The following is a 26,030-nucleotide window of genomic DNA, read 5'->3' as shown; positions in this document are numbered from 1 at the left end:
ATATTTATATATGTATATATTATTCCTGCATGTCGGTCAACTTACTTTTATTCTTTCCCATATTCAATTTTTGAGGTCTTTAAATAGACTTGAGAAAATGTACGAATCCAATTGCTTTGTTGCACTTTTAGTGATAGTAGCCCAAAAATATCAATGAATCGATAGTTTTTGAATAAAAATAAATATTCATAATGTGATTTTTTTCACATGAAATATCGAATATCGCTTTTTTTATAAATATATTTTACATATTTATCAATGTTTTACCTAATGTTTTTCCTTATTTATAGCAGCGCCGCCAGCTCAGGCTTTCCCCACGCCGGAGTTCCCCCGTGCCGGACAGCACGGAACATCGATAGCTATCGACGTCTCACAACACTAAACACCTACGATCTCTAGTAACCAAAAACCACAAAAAGGTAAACAAAAGGTGACTATGGCATCTTGGTAAGTTAGTTTCGTTTAATATGCATGAGTTTACATGTAATACATAATTCTAACATTTATTTATAGTTCTGCCAATTCCCTCATCAGCCTGCAAGATAACCCAAATAAGAAGGCGGATGTATGTACATTTCGCTATTTATTCATTATTTACATTTTCGCTTGCGACAGCTGCAGCGGCACGACGGCGACAATTCGCAGGAATTTTACTGGAGTCCGGGTTGCCCCGGAGAACTACTAACCCGACGGTACGGTAGACGTGGACCTCCCTGCGGTCAGCTGCTCGCACGTTTGGAACGGACCCGCCGGCGGTAATGGAAGATGGTGGATTAGGATCCTGACTCCGAAATGATTGATGGACGGGTAAGTTTTTCTACGATTGTCCAATTCCTATGCCCCGAGGTTAGGTTGTCTCAGTTGAAACTAGGAAGCTCGTCGGCATACTATCTACTTGACATTTTTCCATGAGAAATTTGTTTAAAATGTCAGATTTACCATTTTATTAGCAAAAAAAAAATGTAGGAAGTCAAACAAATGTTTTCACTACTTCTGAAATGCTTTGTATTTTATAATCCCACCTTTAGGTTAAAAATAATATTACATTCCTGAAAAAAAGATTTTTGTTCCTTAATCATAAATAAAAGTCCCGAATTCCTGCTGTTTGTATGGTTGTATGAATTTTATTTGGAATTGCACTTTTACTTTTGCCAAATTACAGCAACCAATCATAAAAGTTTTACAATTTTTTTGGATTTATTTTCTTGTTTTGTTTTTTTTGTCCATTTTCAACGTTAAACATACAATATATGCGTTTAAAATGCTATAGCCAAAAAATAGTAAATAGTCGAACATTATTCATTATACTTGTATATATAAATATATCATAATGCATTTTTCATGTTGTCTTCAATTTGTTTGTTTATCGCTTTTTTAATATAAATTGTTTGTCATTGCACGAGCGTTTCGTTTTTCAACTTCGATTTCTGATTTTCGTATTTTTACTAAATAGCTTTTTAAAAATGTTCTAACAATTGCACAACTTTGCCCGATTGATTTATACACACATGCACAGACATACATAAAAATAGCTAAATTATATGTTATAGATATTATCGATTTGATAGGAAATCAACGGGTTACGCCTAAAATTTCCGTTAAGTAATTTTGTGTATATAAATTCAACTAATAAAAACTAGAATGACTCATTCTGAACGCTGCAAAAAGAATACAAAAATATCTGTATAAATATGTATGCCAAAAAATTGCACTAAAACGTAAAACACAAATTGTAAACATAAAAAACAAAATAAGTGCTGCGAAATATGATTGAATTGGGTTATACTCTGTAAATATCCCTCGGTCAGTGCAGCGCCGCCTTATAATATAAAACTTAACAAACAATAATTCATTTTCATAATTGGCTCGGAAATTGTTTTAATTTGGCCAGGCAACGCGGCAGGTGGAGAACGGAACCGAATTGGGGATACGGATTTGGATACGGATACGGATACCCACTATAAATTCGTATGCTTTCCATCTATTGAAACTCCAACTTGACGGCCGCTGGCAAACAGATGATGAAGAGAAACTTAAATGCTGCATATAGGCATAGTTCGTTACATAATCCTCCTACATAGCTACATTATGGAATTGTTTAGGTATTTTATCTCGTCGTCAGCTTTCGTTATTCGTTTTGAGAAATATCGTTTAAAGGAACAAGAGTCATGCCAAAGACAGCACAGAGATTGAGCTCCGGGAGTCTTTCGTTAATTCATTCATTCAATCATTATTAAAACATAATGTACATGTCGCCTCCAACTGTCGGCTTAACTCCAATCTGGATTTCATATACAATCGGAGCCTATTTGCAATCGGCTTTCTTTCTATCTTTTTTGCATTTTTTTGTTGTCGTTAACTTTTTCATTACTTTGCTGTTTTTTTACGTTTTTGTTTTTGGTCTGTTGATTTCGCTTAATTACAATATTATTTTAGCTTCTCTTTAGACGCTTTCTGGATTGGCTTCTGCATTTGAGCTTCTCGTTATAATTGTAATTGTTGTTGTTGCTGCAGCTGGTCATTTGCCTAAGCTAGATCAAGTTTATATAACAGGAATGCATGACTAATATACATAGCTTTATAATATAGGTCCTACAAGTAGCTAGGATTACATACACATTAATTATACGGTATTAGTTAGGGGCATTCAGGCATCTGGGCCCTATGGAATATTTATTATGGGGGTGCGGTGGAGCAGGAGTGAGGGGAATGTTTTACCGCTTTGTGCTATCCAAAAGCCGAACAAAAAATTCATCAAAATTTCCTCGTCGCATAAATTCTTCAAAATCTCCCAGACCGATTAAATCGAAACAAAAAACTAATCTGAACTGAATCGAACTGAACTGAACTGAACTGACATACACATAATAGATCTACAATATAAAACTCGGGAAGGCGGGCAAACAAGAAACGATTCCGGCTACAGAAGCCCCTGGATATCGAGGGGTCCATGTGAATCCGGGTCTTTAGGACTTTTTCACATTGTGCTTGCTAACTAGGGCCTGCAGTTTGTGCAGCTGACTAAGTAGATTGGCATTGGTCTCCTCCAGCCCCTCAAGACGCTTCTTGTAGTCGTGGTTTTCGGTGACCAGGATCTCGACGCGCCTCTCCAGCTGGTCCATGTACTCCTTCTTTTTGCGGCGGCTTTCCTGAGCAGAGATCTGTAAGTTATGCAAAAAGAAAATGAAATACGACTTCTTTTCACCGGTTGTAAACGATGAAGCTGCCCGAAGAGGTACTGCCGCTGCATCGTTTTGTTTGCACCTACTTTATTCTTGATTTTGCGTCGAATCTTCTTTAGCGATTTCTCCTCGGCTTTGGTTAGGGGAAGCTTCTGCGGTATCGGATAGCCTTCGGCCAGCAAAGTACGTTTCTCCTCTTCCGTAAGCAACAGCGTCCCAGTGGAGCCCTTCTGCAAAATTCAAACAAGTCGCCAAAGAGTTAGTGAGTGACGAATGCATTGCTAAAACGCCGCGATGACGAGCTCAAATTTGTCATGCTTTCGAAAATATTTTTGGGTTTTTCTTACTTCCGATGAGTAATTTTTGCTATTTACTTGAAACTGATATTATTTATGCAAACAAATTAACTAAAAATTAAACTAACTACTTAACTAATTTTAAAGAAAAGTTGGAATTTCATTTTAGTTATGATTACGAACGTAGGTTCGTAATAGTTGTTCATATGGCCAAAGCTAAGCCTAAAATATTAAAAAAAAAGCTTACCGGCTGCGAGCTAATCAGGGGCGTGTGGATCGGCTGCCGTGTCGTGGTGGCCATTGAGCTGGAACTGGAGCCGGATACTGATGCGGATCCGGCGGACGAGCGCGTGATGCTGGCAGCGGTGCGGCTTACCCGTACGGATGACTCGCCGCCGGCTGGTTTGGCCACGGAGATGGAAACGGTAGCGTTGGGCGACAAGGGCGCAAACAGGTGTTCCGGACTCAAGTTACCTTCGGAATCGTCGCTGGGCAGGGAGGATGGTGGCGTCAGCGGGATTCCATAGCCGTGGGCATGCGATTTGCCCGAGCTATTGCTGGTGTTCTGTTTCTCGCTCTTGATCTCCATCTTGGCCATCAGCAGATTGTCCTGGCCAAGGATTTGCTGCTGGCGCTGCTGGGACTTTATGAGGCTGTTGTTGCTGTTGCTGCAAGCGGCTAGCAGGAGGCCACCGTGCTGCAAGAGAACCAGGAAAACAGGAAAATGTATAAATATTTCTAATCTATGAAATGAATAAGATTGAATTAATAAGATTGGCCACTATTGGCATATAATATTTTGCAGATAAACATTTTGCACTGGGTCCTAGTTGTGCTGTGTGCACTCACCTTTGGCTCGAATAGCATTTCCGACTGCAGGTGGGCCAGATTAAGGCTGAGCTGGTGCTGCGAGCTGCTCGCTTGAGAAGTGGGACTGGCGGGGCAGCTGGAGTCCGGCGACATGGGCTCATCCTTGATGGCCGACTCGTCGATCTCGATGTCGGAGCAAATGTCCGGCGACATGCTGCCATCCCGCAACGACGACACCGAGGAGCTGCAGTCGTTGTCGTACAGGTGCTGAGGTAGTTGAAAGTGCTCCAGATTGGCCACCACCACGTGGCTCGAGCCGGATCCGTGGTGTGGCTGGTGCGCCTGCAGATTGTGCAGGCCGGAGGATCGTGTCAGATCCGCGACGGAGGTGTTTAGGGCGGGATTGCTGCTCAGCCGGCTGATGGGCGTGGCGTGCGTGGGCGGGACGTGAAAGGTGAGGCACTTGGGATCGATAGTCACGCGCCCATTGGTCGCCGTCTTCGGTGAAATGGCGGGAAAGCACTCGTCCTCCATGTCTGGGGAAGCAAATAGATGGAAGCCATTAATACGATTAGGTTACCAAAACTGGTTTAAAACGATTTTAAACTATAAGCACTTAAGGGACACGTCATCCCAATCAATTGTACAATTCTTAATACGAGGTAAAATATCTTCAAGTAAACTGTTTGAATTTCATTTCATTATAGACAAGTTTTGCTTAAGACCTAAAACCTAGAAGTTCAAATGATTTAATCTCTTTTGCTATCATAAATTTAGTTGCTTTGGCTTGCGTCGGGTAAAATCGGTATCAGTTGGTCTCAGTTAATTGGTAATTTTCCCAAAAATAATTAGTTCACAGTCGTATTTGCTCCATCCCCTTTTGTCCATAAACAATGGGCAAAATCAAATAGAGCAATATGTGGGTAAATATTTTGCCAAAATATGATTGCTTCTAACCCACATCATTATGCAAGAATTGGAGCTCTTTAGACTGTAGTCTGTAACTAAGCAAACACCGGATCACTTTCCTTTGCCAGAGCACGCGTCAATTGGTCGAGTTGCACTTGTGTTTGCATTTCATATTCTGTTGTTTCAGTTTTTTATAAATATATATTTTTCTGGCAAAACTTTGGCCCCCCGCCTACGTTCGTAAAACCGCCCCAATACAACTACGAAAAATTTCGTGTTTTTTTATTTACACAGTTGTCGTACAGTTTCCATAAAATTACAAATAATAACAACTCGAAAAAAGAGAAGCCCAGAACTCAGGCAGGGTAATTATACACAGTTTGCCGTCATACATACGAACAACTGATATCGCGTCAAAGTACAAAACTTCATGCACGAGTACTGCGTTAAATTGCTAAATGCTACCGCGACACTAGAAACAGAACAGAGCGGATCTGAAACTGTTTTTCAACTGTTATTCTTGTCAGCGTTGTTTTCACTATGTACATGGCCTAAATTAACCAACTGCCAACTGTGTTGGGGCTTACAGACAGACCCCTTCCGAAAAACCAGAGTTGGTGGCTCTGCGTCTAGATGTAATGGGCCGAGTTATCGGTGATCGCTCTATTCAATCAGCAATCGTTCCAATTGCATAGGTGCACCTTGATGTGCATTCTAACATATGCATTCTGTAATATTTTCTACTACACATAACCCACATATTATATCCAATTAGCCGCATAACAAACGAAGACTGTAGAATTATTTAAATTATCCATACCATAGGCACCCTTTAAGGATCTTAATAGCTCTTTCTGAAGGGTTGTAATAGCAGTTATCGACAATCGATTTGTGTAACTACGACCCTGGGACTGGTTAATAGAGTGATCTACTCCTAACCTTGACTTCCGTTACTCTAAATGACTTTAACGATCTGTATGATTTTGTTGAATGCCACTTCACCCACTTTGCTAAATCAAGTTTATAAGACCACGTGATATTAACGTTATATAAACGAGACCTAGCCAGATAGAATCTACATATGTAGATCCTTGAGTTACTTACCCTCGATCTTGGCCTGGAGGCTTTTTGGTGAATCGGGCAGGGAGTCAACGTCGCTGCTGAGGCTGTAGGAGTGCTCCGTTTTGATCGGCTGTGTGCCATTGAGCAGGGCATCCGAGATGAGCTTGTCGTTGAGTATGACGGTGGGATCTTTGACGTCCCGATCGAAAAGCCAGTCGTGCATATCGTGATCGGGGCTGATTTTCAAGGATTCCTGCAACAGTGCAAAATGGGAACAAACAAATGGTTTGCAATTAGTTAATGTACAAAAGTCATTCATAGTCGTGCTGCACAGCGATAGCACGCTTATATAATTAAAACACAAAAACTGAATGCGAAAAACAAAGGTACATCTGCCGCTCTACCTACATATGTACATATATACGACCTATGGCAAAATCACACGAGAATCGCACACCCAAAACGCAACGCGGCCACTCGGGCCATGCAGATAGCTCAAAAAATGAAGTATATTGTATATAAATACTGATTTCATTTGATTTGATTTGAGAAGTACATACATATACTCGTGCATATGTATATATTGCGCAGATCCCGAACTGCCCCTGCATATGGTGGCTATGCAATATATTTTTGTTGTCAATCTTATCAGAAGACATTTTACCATCGACCACGCTCGCCGATTCGGACGTTTGTACCCTTGAAATAATTTTTGTTGGGCCTGACAATCAGTAGAGGGGAAACCATTTTGAAGTTATCAATCGTTAAGTCATTATTTTTGGGGACCCGCAAATCAGTGGTGGGAATTTTTCTAGGCTAGGTGGGGTACCAGGTGTTGGCTTCTGGGTTGGGTCGAACTTATTGGCGGTAAACGGAATGTTTGTAGTAATTCACCAGATACCTAATTTTTCTAAAGGTAACATGTAGTTTGGATTAAAGGAATGATCATCTGATAGAAGATCAAATAGATTTTTTAAAAGAACTGTGAATATTTTGCTCAAACTTTCATTAAAGATTCATTGCAGAAGTAGGATTAATCGTTATTTTCCTGAAGGACCCATCAAAAGTATTCAACGGTCATTGCCTCTAGTTCCATTAGAGTCGTCAATCGAGTTTTGGGGCAATTTGTTGGCAAATGGTTGGCAAATGGTTGGCACAAATTTAAATTAAAAGTCGCGTGGAGTGGAGTGTGCAAGAGAGTAATTAATTATAATGAAGAGGGCCGGTGCTAAGTGCTTTCGATGCTGAGATGAGCGCAAAGCCAACCTTGCAAATCAAAATCACTCACAATCACGATCAGAGTGCAGCTCAAATATATACATATGTACATATAAGTCAAACGAGCTAGCCGGTTGTTCTATTCTATTTGCCAAAAAACCGAAGATCCGAGTGGAATGGTAAAAACAAGCAGCTCCAGAACATATGTATGTTTGTATTTATTTTGAAGCTAAAGCCCGCCCGATGATGTAATCCCGAATGTGCCAGATTTTCGGACTGGATTCGCTTAATTGTCGCCCGCAATCTACGGCAATAAATTGCTGACCCATTTGGAGGTGGCATTTTGTGGCAAATATGCACATGGGTAGAACTACTTACATATGTACACATCTGAGTGAGTGACTGTCTGTCTTTCGGTCTGTCTGCGATAAAGAAGTGCATGTAATTACGCTTTAAAAACACATTTGTATGTAAAGTCCCAGCCGAGCCCCACCTCACCTAAGTTCACATTCTAAGCCAGCCAAGTGGAATCCAGTTTTGGCCATAAAAAAAGGGAACGTCGACGTCGTACATACATACGCAGATACGTAGATACGTAGATACGTAGGCATGTTGTATGTAGGCAGGTACGATTCTTCCCGGTTCTTTGTGGGTCTTTGGTTAATCGAATTCTACGGGTTCCTCCACGAAATCCACCGCACAAGGCACATACCGTGAGTCCAAACATTGATTACCGTTTGCACACATGCATTTGAAAGAATTTGGAATGATTCTGCGGCACTCGCAGTTTCGACCGAGGGTGGATAAATGAGTTTTATCAAGGAAAAAGTGGCATGATCGTCCTGTAACATACCGTCAAATGCCAGTATTATATTTGAAAGTATAATGATGATTCTGGTTCAAATTTCACCAATATGCACTTTCTTTTTTCTCAAGGTATGTTAAAATAAAGTCCCTTAAAATGCATAATGAATTTCATCGGTGAGCTATTTCTATTTCTTCTATTATTGCAGATTACCTAATATACAATAAAATGTATTTTTCATGTGGCTCACAAATCACGAAGAGACTCCAAAAATACAGCAGCCCGCCAATTTGTTAAGCTCGATTGGAAAAAAGGTAAATTGGAATTTTTTTTAGCAAATGCAAGACTTTATGTTTTTCTTAAAAACAGATAACAATTACACACGAATTTGAAGTTTATTATGGTAGCGCTGTAAATTCGAAGTAAAACAGATAATTGCCGAGTAACAGCAATATTAGCTGAAGTACATATTTCAAGTTAAATACCTTAAACCATAAATTAGCGCTGTCGTTTATGTATTTATACGTAATTACAAGTTTTAATACCCTATGAGGTTTTTTCGTCACATTGTAAGGAGTTTCTTTAGTATTTTATGGTGAAGTGTAAATAACGTCTTCAGTAATTACCCAAAAATGGCAAAGGGCCAAAGAAAGTGCTATAATAGTCGAAGTTTCTCTTGGCCAAAAACCACAGCCGACGCTTACTGTAATTCGTACATTCTGAAAGCCAACGAAAGTATGGAATAACCGAGAATTAATGATCCGCCCATTATGCTAATACTCGTGGGTCGTCCCTCGCATTTTTTTATATTTCATTGGGCAGTGCATTAAAACACAAATACACAAGTGCTTTCTCCGCATTTTAGCCCTCACCGCACATCGGGCCAAGAATCGGCAAGCAGTATGGTATATAGTATACAGTATACTACTTATAAGCACCGAGAAGCGTAAATAATGTGTGAGTGTGCGTGCCCAGCGTGAGGTGTGTGTGTGTGTGTGTGCGTGTGTGTTTATGATGAGTTCAACGAACCTTGGGAATTGTTGAGAATTAGCAATTCTTGAAAAATGCTACCAAAACGGGCAACACAGATACACACAAACACGTACTTCCAGTCGAACATACAGATACAGAATACAGATGCCCAGGCAGTCGTACAAATACCAATATATGTATGTAGTCTGTATACAAATAAGTATGTACAAGTGTATGTATGTTGTCGTTGATGAAAGAAAGAAGAAAGCCAGGAGAAAAATACAACGGAAAAAAGACGGCAAAAATGCTCGCAGGCATTTGCTACCTCTTTTGTTAGCTGCTGCGGATCAGGTGGGGGCATCGTGTTCCGGAGGTGGGGTGGTACACTGAGGGAAAACGCACACTGCGCTTTGCAATGGTCATCCTCATATCTTATCTTATAAGGACAAAGCAAGCCCCAATATCATAGTGCTACGATAACTTTTGTTTATTTTCAATTCTATTTATGTCAATTTGATCGCAAGTCTTATCAGTTTCAAACTTTAATCCAGAGCTCTATTCTATGGGCAGATCGTTTAAAATGCCACAACGACCTTGCCTGAGAAATTTGTTAATCGCAACGTAAATATTGGCGTTACTGTCCAAAAGTTCAATAACTTCGGGGAATTACATATGTATGTGGTGGGATTTTTCTTTATTGATTTCATTATTTATTTGAATTCTGGTGTTTCCACTTATGAACCATCTGCAATTTTATTTGATGCCTTGCCCATTATCATATAGTATGTGCTGTATGTAGCACATAAAAAGGTTGTAAAAGTTTAATATACAATTTAAACATAAAAAGAGTTTAACCATTTTATTACGTACGAGTATGTATAATGAGTACTCGGTAAAGATTTTATGTAAACGGTCTGTGATATGCAATCCTATAGCTGGTGCAGCTGTTACTGAAATATTTCTCATGGTGCACCTGTATCACCGTTTGCTGAACGTTCCAGGTGGGTTTCTGCCACTTCTCCGATTTGTGTGTTCCAATGAAAGCGCGGCACCGCCGGTGAAATGGCTAAGGGCGCCTTCTCAAGTGGAAAGCGGTGTGGTGTGGTGTGTGGTGCGATGCTCGACTCGGAGCTCGAGTTGGAGCTGAAGATGGAGCTGGAGTGGCTCTTGGGCCACAAAAACCGCTTGAATGCGGCTAAGCTCGACTTGACTTGGCTTGACTTGACTTGGCCGGGCAATCGATTCGATTGCCTAACCATCGCCGGAGGAGCCTGTGTGAAATGCAGTCATTTGACCCCATTTCATTGGCGATTCACAGAAGAAAACCTGTTGCTCCGCTCGAATGTCACGTGCAGGGAATTGTTCTGCCTCCGTTTTTCCCGGGTCTCTCGGACTCGGACTCGCACTCGTCACTCGGCAGCCCAATCAAGCAGGCACTTTGGAAACGATTAAGGTGGAATAAAATCGAAATAGCCGCCGGAGGGGTTTTCTTTATCTTACGGCATTAAATTAGCATACACACATGGGTGTTGGTGTTGCCGGGTCCCCCGGTTTTTGTTTTACCCATTATACAATCTTATTCAAATTTCCAGTCTTCGGCTCAGTCTTCCCGAAAACGCCAAAATGCCAAGAAAGGGTGAAAAATAGCCACAAACATACAATTTCATAAAAATAATTAAACTGGTTATAGTTTGGCTTGGTTTCTCCTCTTTCTTCTTTCTTTTTTACCACTGTATTTTCATTGGGCTTTACTTTTGCCTTTTCTGGCTCTTTTGTCTATACATTTTTTCGATTTTGCTTTTTTTTCGCTTGCTCCACAATTTGGATTGATTAAATAATGTTGCAGCAAGCGAAAACCTTTCACATTTATAAAACTGCAGCCGTGTGCGTGCGGATCATTATGTATGTATCGCTTTTTCTTTGTGTTGTGCACAGCATTTTTTAGCCGAGTCTTTATTTCTTTCCAATTTTTATGCCCAGGCTGCATCATTCGGCGTTGGAGTGTTGGTAAAGTGAAAGGTGCTCCCACAATTCAAAAAGAGCAGAAACCAAAAACCAAAAACAAAAAAGAAGCGAAAAAAATAAAACACAAAAACACGGATACTGAACTGCCTTTTAACTTGAAAAATTGCTACGGTTTCGTTTTTCGTGAGCGTGGTAAATGGTAATGGGGCTACGACGTAAATGGCCATCGTCAAATGCCGCCGCTTTTGCCTTGAAAAGAAAGTGCGAATTGGCCAGGAATTCCGCCCAAGAATGCGGCCCAAATCAGCCAAACGCGAAATCAGAACGCGAGATTGCAAAATTAACTCACACATTACGTATACGCCATGTTGCAGCCTCCAATGCAAAGCAACAGTGCCTCTCAGACTTCTATGACGTAGTGGTGGCTATAAATACAACCTAATATGTATAAAAATAGCTGGCGAAAGGGAGAATAGGGTGGTTTCATTGCGGGCCAGCTTATCACCACCATATGTTTGTGCGCTCTTTTTTGCGAGGAAAGTACGTAAGCAGCACGTCTGACGTACACACGAACAATTTGCCGAGCGGAAATCACTGTGAAAGTAGCCAAAAAATGAAGTATAAATGTATTGGAAAAAAGGCGCTGCCAAAGGAGGCTGAAACTCCCACAATCTTCGGTTATCCTGGTACCCCAGAGATCGTCTATCTTTGAGGAGGTGGGTGCTGAACAGAGATCCACCGAGTCTCAGCCTTCGAGACCGTCTAATGCCTTTCACAAAATCGCTGGCGAGCGTCGAACAGTTAAAACCTTACATCTGCATATATGCAAAGCAGACATAACCAATTTGGCAATGCGCGGATGAGTCAGAGAACTGGACGACCTTATTGGAGAGCCCATAATGAATTCACTTTCAAGGCTTCTCGGAAAGATAATGCTTGGAAAATGTGCCTGTCGCCGGGTAATTACTGAATTCTAGGCCCTAATTAGAGTGTCAATGGATTTTGGTGGAGTGAAGATTGGGGTTTCTGATGAATCCGATTAGTGCACTCTCTTTGGTGGCATGCTATAAATATCTTGTTGCGTCATTTGCCTTTTTATATTTATTTTATTGCATTTGAAACTGGCAAAGGGTCTTTAAAATGTTGTCAAAGCCTACTTTATGACAAGTATTTCTCGTTTGTGGTTTCTTCATCATAGGAATGCTCTTAATGTATTGCAGAGACCATCAGCTCTAAGTACTCTCCCGTTATTTTCCAAAGCTCCATATGGTTACTAGAAGTGCGGAATAGGTGGTAGAAGAAACTCGCCCCAACATCTTTAAAAGGTCTTAAGGGCAAAGGCCAATTTTTTGAATAAGCACTAGAGCTCAATTAACTTTCAGAGCCTGAAAGCAAATAAATAAAAAAACCAACGTGTCCTCCCTTTAATAGATAAAATATTTAAAAAATATAGCGAGTGATTATAAATATAAATATAAACCTAATAAATTCGGGAGCAGAAAAAGGTATTTATCTTTTTATGATAAAATCAAGCCCCACTGTAACAGACCTATCACATTCTCGGAATTTGACCGAATTTCTTGTGCCAATTAAACTATAATCTTCAGTCCTTCAAAACCACAGTGATTACCACTTACTCGCCTAGTGCCAGATAAAACGTCCCTTTAGAGGGTGGCCCTTGGAGCCCCGTTCCTTAACCACTTCTCAAATGCTGCTTCCAGTGCTTCTCCGCCCACAAGAAGCAGCTTACTGTTGCTTCCTTGTTGCCTGTTGCCTGCTGTTACACTTATCGTGTGGCACTCATTGGCACTGGCAATATGCTGCAGCGCCCACGCCCAGTTGGGGAACTGGACGCCCCCATCGAGGGGGACGCTGTAGCATATTGTAGCTTGCGAGCGGGTCCATGAATAATTCACGCTCCTCGGCGCTTTGGCCGCAAGTCAACTCCTTCGACATCCTGACATTGACGTCAACAAAACAAAGCGCAAACAGCTGGCCAAATGGCCCAAAGGCCGCCCACTCCTGTGGCCAAAAGAGAGCGGCTACCACAACTAGAAAACCCGGTCGAAAAGAGAGCTAAGTCAGCTAAGAGAGGTTTTCCGCGTGGACACTATGGCCGCGCATCCTGCAACGCGCAGCGCGTGTAAGTCCGCATGAATGGCCGACATGAATGGGACACTATATATATATATATATATCTATATCTGCAGAGAGAGACAGAGCAAGAGAGAGTGGAGCCATTGAGACTGGCGCACATGTAAGCCAATACTATGTGTGGGGGCACAAATTTAATTATGCGCGCTTTTTTTCTGCTTCGGTTTTTTGCTCTTTCGCTGGCTCGCCATATGTTTGGACTTTTGGCATAGAAATTGTGTCGCTGGAGCGAGCTAAATTTGCAATAGTCGTCGCTGGGTTTCTTTGCATTCGCTTTGTGCTTTAACCTGTTTTGCAGATTGCAACGCTCCGGCTCATTGGAAATGTCAAAGTTAAGCAATACACCATACGTACAGCGTACAGCCAGACAACGCAGCGTATACGCGATACGCGATATGCGAGATACACAGACGAATGATAGACCATATTGAAAGTATCGTGCTTAGCTCGAACTAGTTATTCAAATGTGCTCCCGAGAGTCAAGCCTTTAGCTCTCCAACTTAACAAAATGCCGACACAGCCTGTTGCCAAGCACGTTTTTCTGATTTCCGTCTCTGGACGGTGGAGTTGGTAGTATTCTCGTGTGCATTTCAAGTAGCGGGCCTTGCATTAGGCCGTTAGAAAATCGCGGTCTAACCTCAACGAAATGCACATTTGCATTCGACGGCCAGGCAACAGGCCATATACGCGTATAGACCATAAAGGGTATCGAATTGGGCGAAAAGAAATTGCTAATACCATTATGCATGCACCTCGCCCCCAACACCTTTTTTATATTTTGCTTATATAAGCGAAAGTTGGCCCACAAAAAAGAATAGCTCTAGAAATGTCAGAAATATATACTTGTTTCGTTGGCTGTATCTCAATGGAAGTGGCAAAAAGTTGCTGACTTCTGGGCTTCTTGTTAATGCTGCAGTTTTTGCCTGCTTCGGTCTTTAACTCTTAACCTCTCTCTTTCCGTTTTGACCAACAAAATAATCTAGGAAAGTCGCTGGTTTTCGACTACGGTCAGCATTCTTCTCTGAAGGCGAATGCAATTTATTTTGCTCAAGGCAATCTTTTCCGGCAGTCTACTGTTTCGACTGCTGAGCTTCTGTTTCGAGGCTAGCTTGGAGACGAACTTGAAGTCTTTTAGTTCAGAACCCAGCTTTGTTTTCGCTTTCTTTCGATACACAACCCGTTCATATACTGCCCTATATATAGGCGCGAATTCTACTTAGCTATTGAGAAGATAAGCTCATTTCTAAATCCGCATTAATTAGGCATTCTGTTTCCATGTGCTGCTCTTATCAACAAAATGTGAAAATTTCAGCAGTAATTTTAGCGTTCAACAGAAATAATTTTATTTTGTATTTTCTTATCACGACTGGACCAGAATCGAAAGTCGTTAAGCTGAAGCGTTGATATATATTTGCACTGGAAATTGTTTGTTTGCCCCGTAAACTGTATTCATCGTAAATTGAATAACCAGTTGTTCAGAGATCATCGTATTGTTGGATTTTCCAACGCCAATCGATTTTCACAGAATTCCCCCGATCGCGAATGTATACTTACACTTATATGCGTGTGTTTTTCTAGAGCTTACAGATTCTGCTGTGTCAACTCTTCATTACTCCGAACTGATACTGATGGGCAGGGGAAGCACTCGAAGATCTCTGAATGAAAAGGTAGGGGATTTCTTGATAACACCGATCGGAATCTCGGCAATGCGGGGCACGTGACATTATCGCAGGGCTGCCTCAAGACCAGCTAACCCCAACTGGGACTTTCCCATATGTGGCCTCTTTGAAGCACGTTGCCAATTTAATAAAATTGATTATCGACCCGTCAAGTCATTATTTTTGGCTTATTGTTTTGGTTTACGAAAGAACAAAAAATCCCATGGCATCAAATTTATTTTTTATTTTTGTCAACAGCTTAAGTGGAAAATGGTGCGCTAAGGCTAATCAAAATTGGGCATTTCAGGCCTTATCTCGGCGCAAGTTTACTTTTATTTTTTTGCTTTATTTTTTGGTTACAAAATACTGCGAGATAAGATTGTTGATATGCTTGAAGAGGCTTCAGAATGATAGTTTATATTATTAAAATAATGCCAAAATAGAATTCTGATAGGCTTGGGCTAACAAAACAAAGGGTTTGGACGGGTTCTTTCAAGGAATTTCAACTATCTAGCCACGGATGATATCTTACCTCGATCTTGATCTCACTTCCCAGGCGTTTGGAGGGTATTAGGGCGGCGACTTCCCACAGAAACCGATAATTTCTTGTTATGGGCACACACAGGCATTTGAGATACTTATGAGGTAATTGAGCGCACGCCCCGGGTACGGGTACATTGTACCGCTTACGGCGGGAAAAAACGCAATGCAACAAAACCAATAAAAACTGCACGCGCATTTTCCCGGGCATTGGGCCTATTTCTGTCCCTCCGGCTACATTGTCTACAAGTCGAGTAGTCGCCGGCGCGCATTTATTATCTCCCAATAGTAATGACACTGACGAGCCATACTCTATTTGACTAGCTGCAAAGTGCAGCCGCAGCAGCAGCAGCAGCAGGCGAAAAAAAAGTCATTACTTTGCATTTAGACCAGCTGATAGCAGCCTCTTATCAACTCCACATGTGTCCTCCTCCCAAGCCGTAATAGATTCTTTTCTTTTGTGCTCGCCCAGCAGTGCTTCCTCTACACAGAAAGCAAAAGCTGGTAGCTGAAATCTACGGAAAAATAATTCATAGGCTAGCGGTGGGAGTCGAACTCGGACTCTGGTTACCAGCAATAACCAAATGGTTAACCATATCGATTGTTCATCATACAATAAGCAGAAAATATAGATTAGAACTTGGAAAATGAATATTAATTTAACAAAATTAAGAGGAACAAATTTTTTATAAAATTTTATTGTGAACGATACTTTTTGAATCCGGGCCTTTTCAAAGAAGAGGTACTACGATAAAAACTCTACGTTATTAAATCAAACTGATACAATAATTGAAAGTATCTGGCTAATTTGATTTTGATCTGTTTTTTAACGTGTACAACAGCAAGAACAAGTGAAACGGACGGACTTGGGCGGACGACATGTATTCATTACTGTTTCCGCAGCGATAAGCAATAGACGACGGCATCTCCATCTAGGAGTACTCCGCAAATGAAGCTCAACCCGGCACTTACTCATTTCATTATTTTGAAACAATTCCCGATTGCCGTACGAGCAATGGAACTATGAGCACAAAACAACCGAAACAGCAATCGTTCGCTAATGATAAATTTCTTTTAATTTCTTGGAAAACTTCAATTATCATTATCGCCCGACACAAAACAACTTTGTAGGACAGCGAAACTTCTAAGTTATGAACAGAAATGTTTCCTGAATGCCAGATATAGTCGCTGTTTCTTATCAAAAACCATGTAAAATGATATATTCGAACACAAAAAGTCACTAAAATTGACTTTTCTCCCAAAGCGAGCACGTAACTGCCAAGATACAAAGCCTTGAAAGCTGCCTTTTCCTTTCGGCACTAGACGGTATGTTTGATTCAGGCGTATCGTATCTATTTGGCAAAGTTTTTTTCTGTTGAGTAATGCTATTGGGTTCGGCAGTCCAAGAACGTCCTCCACGAAAATGAAACCAAAACTGTGATTCTGGGTGTGTTGTATATTAGAGTGTGTGATGTCTGGAAGCCGGGCAGTTCGATTAGATTTTGGTTTCTTTTTTCAACGTACGGTTCTTTTTTACATTCCGATTTTGGTGGTGCGGTGAGCGGACATTTTTATGAGGTAGCTTGGGACAGGTTTGATCGTAGGCCAGTTTGTCGGCGATCGGTATTCTCTCAGGTGATCGCATATACATATACTTGTATGAATGCAAACCACTTAATATGCAGAGAAGGAAAAGAAAACTGGCTGAATTCCGTGGGACCCTGAGATCGAAATTCGTTTCTTCATTTTCATTTTCCTTTTCCGAAATCGATCATCATACTTAGAATTCAGCTCATGAATAAGTTCACGTTTTTCTCCCCAACTGATAAGCTTAATGTGGGCCATTAAAGTGTTTTAGATTTTAAAATGCAATTTCGTTTCGTGGAAGCACGACTCTTACATGACTTAATAATCGTATTGAAGATGTCTCTGTAGTCAAAGATCGAAGTTCAAGAAGTTCACCAAGTTTAGTTGGGGCATTGCCACATAAAATTCAGTGAGCTATAATATATAAGAGCTACCTATGTACATACATAGTGCATGTATATCTCGGACAGTTTCTTATCGTTTCGTTCGATTTGTCGGCTTTAACTTTCATATATAGCCCATATCAAGCATACCTGCTGTAATAAAAGCTCTCAAGTATCAATGGTTCTGTTCTGACTGATATAATAAGGGGGTACAAGTTGCTTTTCGCGTTTCTGTTTGTGCTCTGCAGTGGTAACTTGAACACTTACCGGATCTAAGTCGGAGTCCCATATATCTTTGAGGTCGCCATCGTAGAATTCCATGGTTCTTTGGGGTTGGCGCTATTCAGATGCGCTCTAAGAACTCTTTTAGTTGGTTTTGCGGTTCGGGGATGGTATGGTATGGTATGGGGTTTGGTTTAATTCGGTTCCACTCGGTTGCAGTCACACAAATTTTTCTACTTTAACCCACTTAAGAACTGTCTTCTTATAATTTTTTAGTTTATGGTATTATACTATTATTTTCATATGATTTTGCTGAGCTCTTTCTCCGCTCTTTCTCTTTCTTTATACTTTATCTCTACCTCTCTTTCTCTTTCTATTTCTCTTTTATTTTTTACTTTACTTTTTTCCGAACGAACAGTTCTGGGTGATGACTGTTGGTTGCTTCTTTATAACACTTATTAAGGGGAAACCTGTTGCTTCCAGAGAATGTTTTCACTTGACATTGTTATAGTCTGCGTGTGTGTGTGTGTGTGACTTTTGCGTTTGTGTGTGTATACCGGGCATTCATTCGTATGGGTTGTGGTATTTGGGGTGTATCTGTGTACGGATCTAACTTGGTTTACAACTGTCGGCTGGATTTAACTTGTTGCATGCGCTTTTCTCGTCGGATTATATTTGGCGTTAACATTAATTGAATTATTAACTTTTTTCCCGATTCGGAAACGAAACACTTGATTTTCATAGAAAATAGTTATTATATGTATGTTTAGATTCAACGTTGATAACCATATAATTTTAGTTTATTTGACTTTTCTTTCGCTGTACTGTGTTTTGGACTCGATTACGATTTCAATTGATTTAATTGAATTTTTTTTGTGTTTTGTGTGTGGATGGGGCAGTAAACCGCTTTTGAAATGGCTTTGCTCGGCCCGTGTATAATAGCATTTAATATGTGTAGTTAATATCGTTAACTTTAGCAATAATATTTGTATGTTTGGATGTATGGGATGGTAGCACACAATTAGAATAAACTGTCCGTAGTGCGACTGCAGCCAAAAACGGTACTAAACTAAATGTCGGTGAAATTCTTGTGAATGCGAACGAACGAATGGAAACGTTCAGCCCTCTGCTGGCGTCGCTGTCGCTGCTCTGCTCCTCTCTTTCCTCTGCAACGCTCTGTCTCTCTCTTCCACACGTATAGCGCCATCTCTGTTTCTCTCTTTCTGCGTTTGCAATACCGGCAATTTCAGAATTTCAGATAGTCAAGCTCGAACAAGTGATACTTTATGTAATTTTATATTTATAAAAAAATTAAAAAAATTTTTTACTTGGATATGTTGTGTTGATGTTTTGTCATTTAAAATAGAAGTAAACAGTTTTCAACAAATACTGTTTTACATAGTAATTGTAAATCGAAACCAGAACTGTAAAAGTTTTTCTTGTATGCCAATCGAGACCAAGATTATTGCCTAAATATACCATTTCCATGTGAAAAAACCCCTCAAATATAACACCGTATCTATAATATCCTGCGTTAATAGTGTTATTGATTCGTTCATCTATGAGAAACGTTTGGGGTTGTTGCATTTCGTTCCCAAAGGTCAACTAACCACATACCTTATGCCACATTAGCTATAGTTTAATTGAATTTATTGACTCCTTAACATGTTTCGGGGTAGTTGTAACTAAAGCCTTGTAGACATATACCCACGGTTCTGGGCCACCAATCTACCCTTGATACTGTGTAACATGCGGGCTAGCCGGCTTCCAGTCCGAGTCCGAATGCGATTGTATCTGTATGCGACTCTCTCCCGAAAACTCTCAGTGCTCTTAGTGAAACTTTCACGCTCTTCGGGTCTCCGAGAAGTGAATGTAAGTTGATTGTCGTAAGCCGGCTTTGACGTCGGTTTGAGACCGGAGACCGGAGACCAGAGGCCCGAGATTTGAGATTTGAGACCCGGAGCCGCATAGGAAAGGAAAACAAGTTTCTTCCGACGCCATGGGCTGCGTCGACTTCAGCGTTGCGGCAACATTTGTTAACCTGTTTTTTATTATAGATTTTGTGTTGTTGCTGCGAGTATTTGATTTGGCCCGAATGCATGAAGGAGTAGGGGGGTGTTCCCCGCTCTGCAACCAGACCTGACTTTGGCTGCTGCCGCTTGGTAACACTCGCTCCGTTGATCTTGTCAACTTGACCAAGTTATTTGAACTATGCACATGTGCAGACCATAGAGAGTCGGGCCATTCCAACCCAGGCCAAGCCGCCGAGTCATTTGAAGGCTGTTTGCCGCAGTTGGGAGCCAAGAGTTTTGCTCGGAGATCTCTGAGCGCCTATGGACATGGATGTGGGGATCTTTGGGGCCTGGCCTGGACTTATGTTGCTGCTGCAATGCTGCTGCTGCTGCTGCTGCAATGCTGCGTCGACGGCGACGACGCAAAGTGAATGTACTTTCAAACCAAAGATCCGGTTTAAAGCTGCCCGGGCAACAGATACAGCGCAGACAAACGACGATGACAACGGCGATGTTTTCACAAAAACGCTTGTGTAATACATATGGAGAGGCATAGCTATATGGCTATAGCTCCGTGCATGTCATGTATACCCCCGCAGAAAATATACACACAGCTCTCGGCCACTAATTTCTTGTTTGTTGACGTGATTTTATTGTATTCATTTAAAAATTTCAAATTTGAAAATCCCCAATATGGCTTACACACATAGTAAATCGAAACGGGTTGCCCCGGGTTCGCTTGATTATCGCATTGAAAATCCCCCAATGGACAATATAGACAACAAGCTCCCAAGACTCCCAGATCAATGAGCCCTGATAGCTGGCTGGGCCAACAAGACGCCTCTGAGAGGGATCAGATCATTCTGCGCCCTTCTGCTTCGGCGCTGAGTACATCGATTTCTCCACTCGTTTGGTCATGGAGGATTTCCCTGAATTATGACACAGATATTTGTGCGTTTTATGCGATAGAGAGAAGAGCGTTTTGTTCGCACTCCCAAAATATTTCGTTACACTTTCTAATTGGGAAAAAGGTTAAGATGATCTTGTCAGACTTGATCGATTCCATGGCTTCACATCAATTGACTCTCGGTGTCAACTTAAGCGGTTTATGGTAAATTTGCAAGGGTAGCCTTTCCCTTCTTGTTTCAATATTTTGTGTATATACGCGCACATACTTGAATCACAATCCCATCAACAACATCATCAATGTGCATTGTGAGTGTATAAACAGCCACATGAGTCGACTAAGTGTGCGAGGCTTTTGTATTGTACACGGAAAGAAACATTATGGATTTGGGGATTTTACTTATCGGAACTTTTACCAATATCTAAGATCTCAAAACATTACTTTTAGTTTGAAGTTTAATTAACAAATTTGTGTGTATTAATAAAAAAGATTGTGAGCAGGCTGGGACTTGAACTCGGACCACTTGCCTACCTTGATCATGAAAACTTTACCATTGCTAGTCATTGGGTGAATAATCATACTTTTGCTAATGGTGTACAAATATCAAAATTCAAATTAGTGAGATTTAAAATCAATCCTAAAAAGTAAGGTTCCATCTATTTGACGCGTCATGTCAAAATAATATTGCCTGTAGATCCATGATATCATTTCAATTTGTATTCTTAAAGGTTACTTGAATGTTTATTTGTTTCTATGATGCTTTGTAGTATGACTTTTGTACAATGTAAGACTTTTTTCCAAGTGTACATTAAATTTCATTTGCCAGTCGCGAGACTGTGTGTAATAATTCGTCATGCTGGCCGCATTTGAACCCGCATAGCGCGCTGCCGCAGTCTGCGTCGCTGGTCTCTGGGTTTTGGTGTTCGGTGCTCGGGGTTTGGGGTTTGGGGTTCGGGGTTCGGGGTTCGGGTTTTCTTCTCGGGCCGATCCGAGCCGGGCCATTCCCAATGTTTTTCGTACCCCCAGCCCAGCCCCAACGCCGCCCCTAATTGGGGCCGGCTTCTCTTAGCTGCGCTCTTAGTTTTCTTGCCGGATTCGATCGCTTCGCCTCCGAGTGGATTTTACTGTTATATAGTATGTATAGAAAGAGATATATTGTATCTTATGGATATGGCTGGCACAAATACTTTTCGCCACTGACGACGCCGCTTTTTCGTACATTTTTCTTTTTCTCTTTCAATATTATATACATTTTATTTGATTTGTGAATCACGGCAAACAGGCAGTTGAGTTGTGGTTAAATGGGCGTCAGTTGCGGGAAAATTAGAGATACAGCTCACTTGGTGATGGAAGTTGTAGGTGTGTCTGCTCGTCCGCTTTTCCCCTTCCTGTTTATCTGCAGTAATATTTTAATCTGCACTTGAGATTTCTTTTAGAATATAATTTAGCGTTATGCCAGAAAGTAGCGATTAGATTCCTTCGCTGTCATGCCGCTGTGGTTGATAGTTTAATAACTTCCCCCTATGAATGAATTTTGTTATTGCGGGTTCCTGTTATCATTCTAGATTTGCTGCCATGTATTAGAGCCCTACAATATTTTCATTTCGAGCGGTGGAACGCCTCTGCTTGAGCATTGAATGCTATGTTTAAGGGGCAGGCTAGTTCCTCACTAAACATATGTGTTTGCTGATAAGTATTTCCATGGCAGGACACAAAGGACCGCTTATCGCGGTGGTAAAATGAGTCACTCCATATCGAGTCTTATGTTACGCCTTCTTTGCCAGCGGGTCAGAACATTTTCTTATCGCTAATTATTTTTAGCATAAATTTCATTTGTAGGGAACACGATGCATAAGAGACCGATATTGGGAAAGATATTGGGTGACCATAAAGAAATCCATGCGACAAGAAACTTTTACCTCGTAGTGTATTTCGCTTTCAAGTTGATAAGTTTTAATTTATTCTTCGCATTGAACGAAATTCTCTTGTTTAATGATATGCTATTATTAGCGGCACGTATGAAAAAGCAGCTGTGCCTGTGGCTTTTGTGTGTTCCTCGGAAAAATACTAGGAAAATGCATAAAAACATATGCCATGGCATCTAAAAATATGTGCTCGTGTTTAGCTATTTCGATAAATGATGGCCACAAAGGCAAGTATGCAGCAGGACATTGATCTCTTTGAGGAGAGTTGCTAATTGCCTTGGACATTCCGCACTTAGTCAGCTTCCAGTCCTCTATGGAGTTATTAATTCGTCTCAGAGCGACAGCAAAATAAGCCGCACTGCGTTCTGACCCAGTTTCATCATTATCATCACTTTGTCAAAAGCAGACTTCCAGATCACACGCAGTAGTAATTTGTATGGTAGTATCGTATAGTACCTGCCTCTTCGAGATACGATACGCACTTACCTTTGTCTAAAAATGATAAATGATCTCATTGTTGACTGTTTGCTCTCCCTCAGGACTTTTTGGTGACGATCGTGTTGTCATCGTCATATTTTGGGCCACTTGTTCTGGCCGCATGAAAAAGTATCTTTAGGCGCTGGCGAATGATATTAACACACGGGATTGTCAATAAATGTACATGTGGATTGTACATTAAATACACCTATATTGGGTTGTATCTATATATCGAGCCGTGTAAACATACGCAACGCAGCAGACATTTTGCCGTCGTTGTCTTTACAACTGAATCCACATACTGAATCCACGAGTATATGTATCGTCAGCGCATTGAGCACTCTTTTGTTCCAGCTCGATCGATGTTTCCCGTCATCCGTTCTGCCCATCAGTCCATCTGTCAATTGCATTTAAAGCAAATATCGCCCATAAGAAATGGGCTATAATAAAGTACATTCGTACGTACAACAACACAAGAAGATTGGTTACGTCTGCACTTGTTTAAACAGTTCCTATAAAGAACTTCAGCCACTACCTGCGCTTGTTGATTTTATTTATATTTTTAATTTTTTCGATTTCTTTCCTCTTACAGGTGCACGATAAAGTTAACCAGCATAGACCACCGCCGCTTTTTTCGGCCTTATCGTCCCTAGAAATGCTTGACAATAAATTAGATTTTGTGCAAATTCTCCCGTCCGATCGATCCACTCGATGGTGTCCGTTCGCCATGATGGTGCAAAAAGTGGAAAAGAATCCGAGTACCGGACGAGAAATATACTATACCTCAGGCAAATCGCAGGTTCGTGTGATTTATATCATAACAAAAGGTGGAGGGCGCGAGAGAAATGGCAGATCGAATATTGGCTACCCTTCTGCAACTAAACACTGTACATGTATTATTAAAACACGATAAAGCAAATGACATCAACAAGAACCTCTGTAAAAATAATATATTACCACCTCTTAACTTTCAGTATTATTATTCAATAGATTAATTAGCTATTTACAAGATGAATTTTTAATAAAATTTAGGAAAACAGTTGATTTTTAGAGAAAGAAAAGCACTTACAATCCATCCATCATAACTTTCTTCTTAATCGAAGATCATAAATATATCTCAAGTATATTGCATACAAAATCCATTAATATTGGCTGTGCGCTAAGAGGCATGACCGATCATAATTTTAAAATGCAAAATAAAAGCATAAAATATATTCCTCTGAACGTTAGAGCTAAAAAATATTATAGGTATGAGATAAGATATTGTTCTAGACACCCTGTTCTGTTGAAACTTGAAGTACTTGATGCGAGTTGGAACGTGCATACAGATAATTTCCTATCTACATTTCGCTAAATATTAAATGACTACTAAATAGGTTTTCACCGCCAGGGTAACCTTAAGTCTGATCATAACCAAAGTACTCTTCAGCTTGAAGTCTTGGAGTTTGGCTAGCCATAAACAAAATACGGCCAATGCGGCGTTTGTTGAGGTCAATGATTTCTGTTGCGTTGTCTTTTTCACGCTTTTTGACGCTTTTTGTCCATATGTTTGTATGTACATATGTAGGTGTGTGCGAGCATTTTGAATATTAATTTTAAAAGTTTTTCGGCTTGTGTAAACATATTCAGCAAAATACATAAGTGGAACCATCGACCGCTGTAATGTCGATTTTGCAAGCAAATGATGACATAATGGAAGATAGTTGAGACTCCAAGAACAGGAATGCTGTGATTCACATGGACCAGACTATTTTGTAATACAATGAACCGCCTCTAGAGTTATCTGGAAGGTCTTTTCGATAAAATGATATTCAATTATACTAAAAAGAAATGCATGTCGTTTTCTTCTTGGGGCAAAATTCATTGCAGTGGGTCCATAAATATAATGGGGAAACAGTCCGCTTGATTCAGTAGAAGATTCCATACGGAGCCAATAAAATGTCCAAATATTTGATACACCTCTGCCTGGTGCTGCTCTGGAGTTCCCGGACAAATGGGGAAACCTTTGACGAATGTGATGGGGTAGAGGATGGGGCGTTTGTACAAAGTTGGGAGAGCTGCCAGTCCTACCTCTACTGCGATGGTGAGGAATCCATGAAGGGCGATTGCGACGATGGCGAATACTTTGATGCCGAGTCGGGAACCTGTGATCTTGCGGCCAATGTGCAGTGCTTTCTGGACGAAGTCGATGAACCTTCGGAACCGGAACCCGAACCGGAACCGGAAACAGATGAAGAAGAGGAGGAAACGCCCGCCATACCACAACCAAGCGAACCACCGATTATAGAGACCCCAGCCGAAGTGGATATCGTGAATATTGCCCCCGTGGTAAGGCCAAACTGTCCGATCAGCGATGATCCCGGCCAGGTTATATTCATGGCCAGCAATAACTCGTGTGCCAACTACTATCTTTGCTATCACGGCCATGCCATGGAAATGCACTGTGATAATGAGCTCTACTTTAATACCCTCACCGGACAGTGCGATTACCCAGAGAAAGTTCAGTGCGCGGTGAGTACCTTGTGCAGATCCCTCTACCGATCTGTTTATAATGTAAAGTTCACTTGCAGTTTGAAGATCCGCGGTCCCACAAGTGCCTGCCCCACATGACAGAGTTCTTTCCACATCCGGACAACTGCAACTACTTCTACTACTGCATCAAGGGTTTCCTGACCCTGCAGCAGTGCCCCTTCTACTACGGCTGGGATATAGAGCGCCGGAGTTGCGTGCAGCTAGGTGTGGCGAAGTGCTACGGAAACTCCGGCAGAGCAGTTCGGAAATCCCCACTGCCACCCAAGAAACAACTCATCAAAACTTAGTGGAGTTGTCTACCAGATAAGAGCCCTATTTATTGACTAGTTACAAGATTGTGGCGACATGAGACCGTTAATTAAATATAACTTATTAGAAGAGACCTTGATTTTGATTGCCTTGCCACCGGGCTGA

The 26,030-nt window shown here is 41.0% G+C and overlaps 3 protein-coding genes and 1 long non-coding RNA gene across 4 annotated transcripts; 3 read left to right on the top strand and 1 right to left on the bottom strand.

Moving 5' to 3' along the window:
- The first annotated feature begins 242 nt into the window (after window positions 1-242).
- Window positions 243-24,065, top strand: LOC26526856. The gene is given in 6 exon segments (XM_026977799.1): window positions 243-447; window positions 514-565; window positions 616-807; window positions 8,491-8,596; window positions 23,677-23,864; window positions 23,866-24,065. Coding segments are annotated over 3 exon segments (291 nt in total). The 5' UTR covers window positions 243-447; window positions 514-565; window positions 616-807; window positions 8,491-8,521; the 3' UTR covers window positions 23,894-24,065.
- Window positions 2,385-18,893, bottom strand: LOC6544563 (cyclic AMP response element-binding protein A). Its single transcript, XM_001973061.3, has 6 exons — window positions 17,809-18,893; window positions 6,302-6,512; window positions 4,328-4,824; window positions 3,726-4,175; window positions 3,269-3,412; window positions 2,385-3,161 (listed from the first exon to the last, which is right to left on the bottom strand). Exons 1-6 carry the CDS (start codon window positions 17,860-17,862, stop codon window positions 2,967-2,969), a joined length of 1,551 nt encoding a protein of 516 aa, XP_001973097.1. The 5' UTR covers window positions 17,863-18,893; the 3' UTR covers window positions 2,385-2,966.
- Window positions 19,538-20,403, top strand: LOC113563946. The gene is made up of 2 exons (XR_003407718.1): window positions 19,538-19,635; window positions 19,821-20,403. It is a non-coding gene; the product is annotated as an uncharacterized LOC113563946 (long non-coding RNA).
- On the top strand, window positions 23,813-25,986 carry LOC6544562 (probable chitinase 10). Its single transcript, XM_001973060.3, has 3 exons — window positions 23,813-23,883; window positions 24,954-25,595; window positions 25,655-25,986. The coding sequence occupies exons 2-3, from the start codon at window positions 25,023-25,025 to the stop codon at window positions 25,901-25,903; spliced, it is 822 nt and encodes a 273-aa protein (XP_001973096.1). The 5' UTR covers window positions 23,813-23,883; window positions 24,954-25,022; the 3' UTR covers window positions 25,904-25,986.
- Window positions 25,987-26,030: the final 44 nt, after the last annotated feature.

This window comes from Drosophila erecta, unplaced genomic scaffold (genome assembly GCF_003286155.1).
Source record: "Drosophila erecta strain 14021-0224.00,06,07 unplaced genomic scaffold, DereRS2 tig00000021-arrow-pilon, whole genome shotgun sequence".
NCBI classification, from domain to species: Eukaryota; Metazoa; Arthropoda; class Insecta; order Diptera; family Drosophilidae; genus Drosophila; species Drosophila erecta.
The sequence above is the reverse complement of the archived record's forward strand: the minus strand, read 5'-3'. Positions and strand labels throughout refer to the sequence as shown.

Excerpts from the sequence above, each read along its gene's own strand:
- LOC6544563 (XM_001973061.3), bottom strand. The coding sequence starts at position 17,862 with ATGGAATTCTACGATGGCGACCTCAAAGATATATGGGACTCCGACTTA. Across the intron at positions 4,176-4,327 it reads AAATGCTATTCGAGCCAAAG|CACGGTGGCCTCCTGCTAGC; the intron begins GTGAGTGCACAC and ends GTTCTCTTGCAG. Across the intron at positions 3,413-3,725 it reads CCCTGATTAGCTCGCAGCCG|AAGGGCTCCACTGGGACGCT; the intron begins GTAAGCTTTTTT and ends TGAATTTTGCAG.
- LOC6544562 (XM_001973060.3), top strand. The coding sequence starts at position 25,023 with ATGTCCAAATATTTGATACACCTCTGCCTGGTGCTGCTCTGGAGTTCC. Across the intron at positions 25,596-25,654 it reads CAGAGAAAGTTCAGTGCGCG|TTTGAAGATCCGCGGTCCCA; the intron begins GTGAGTACCTTG and ends GTTCACTTGCAG.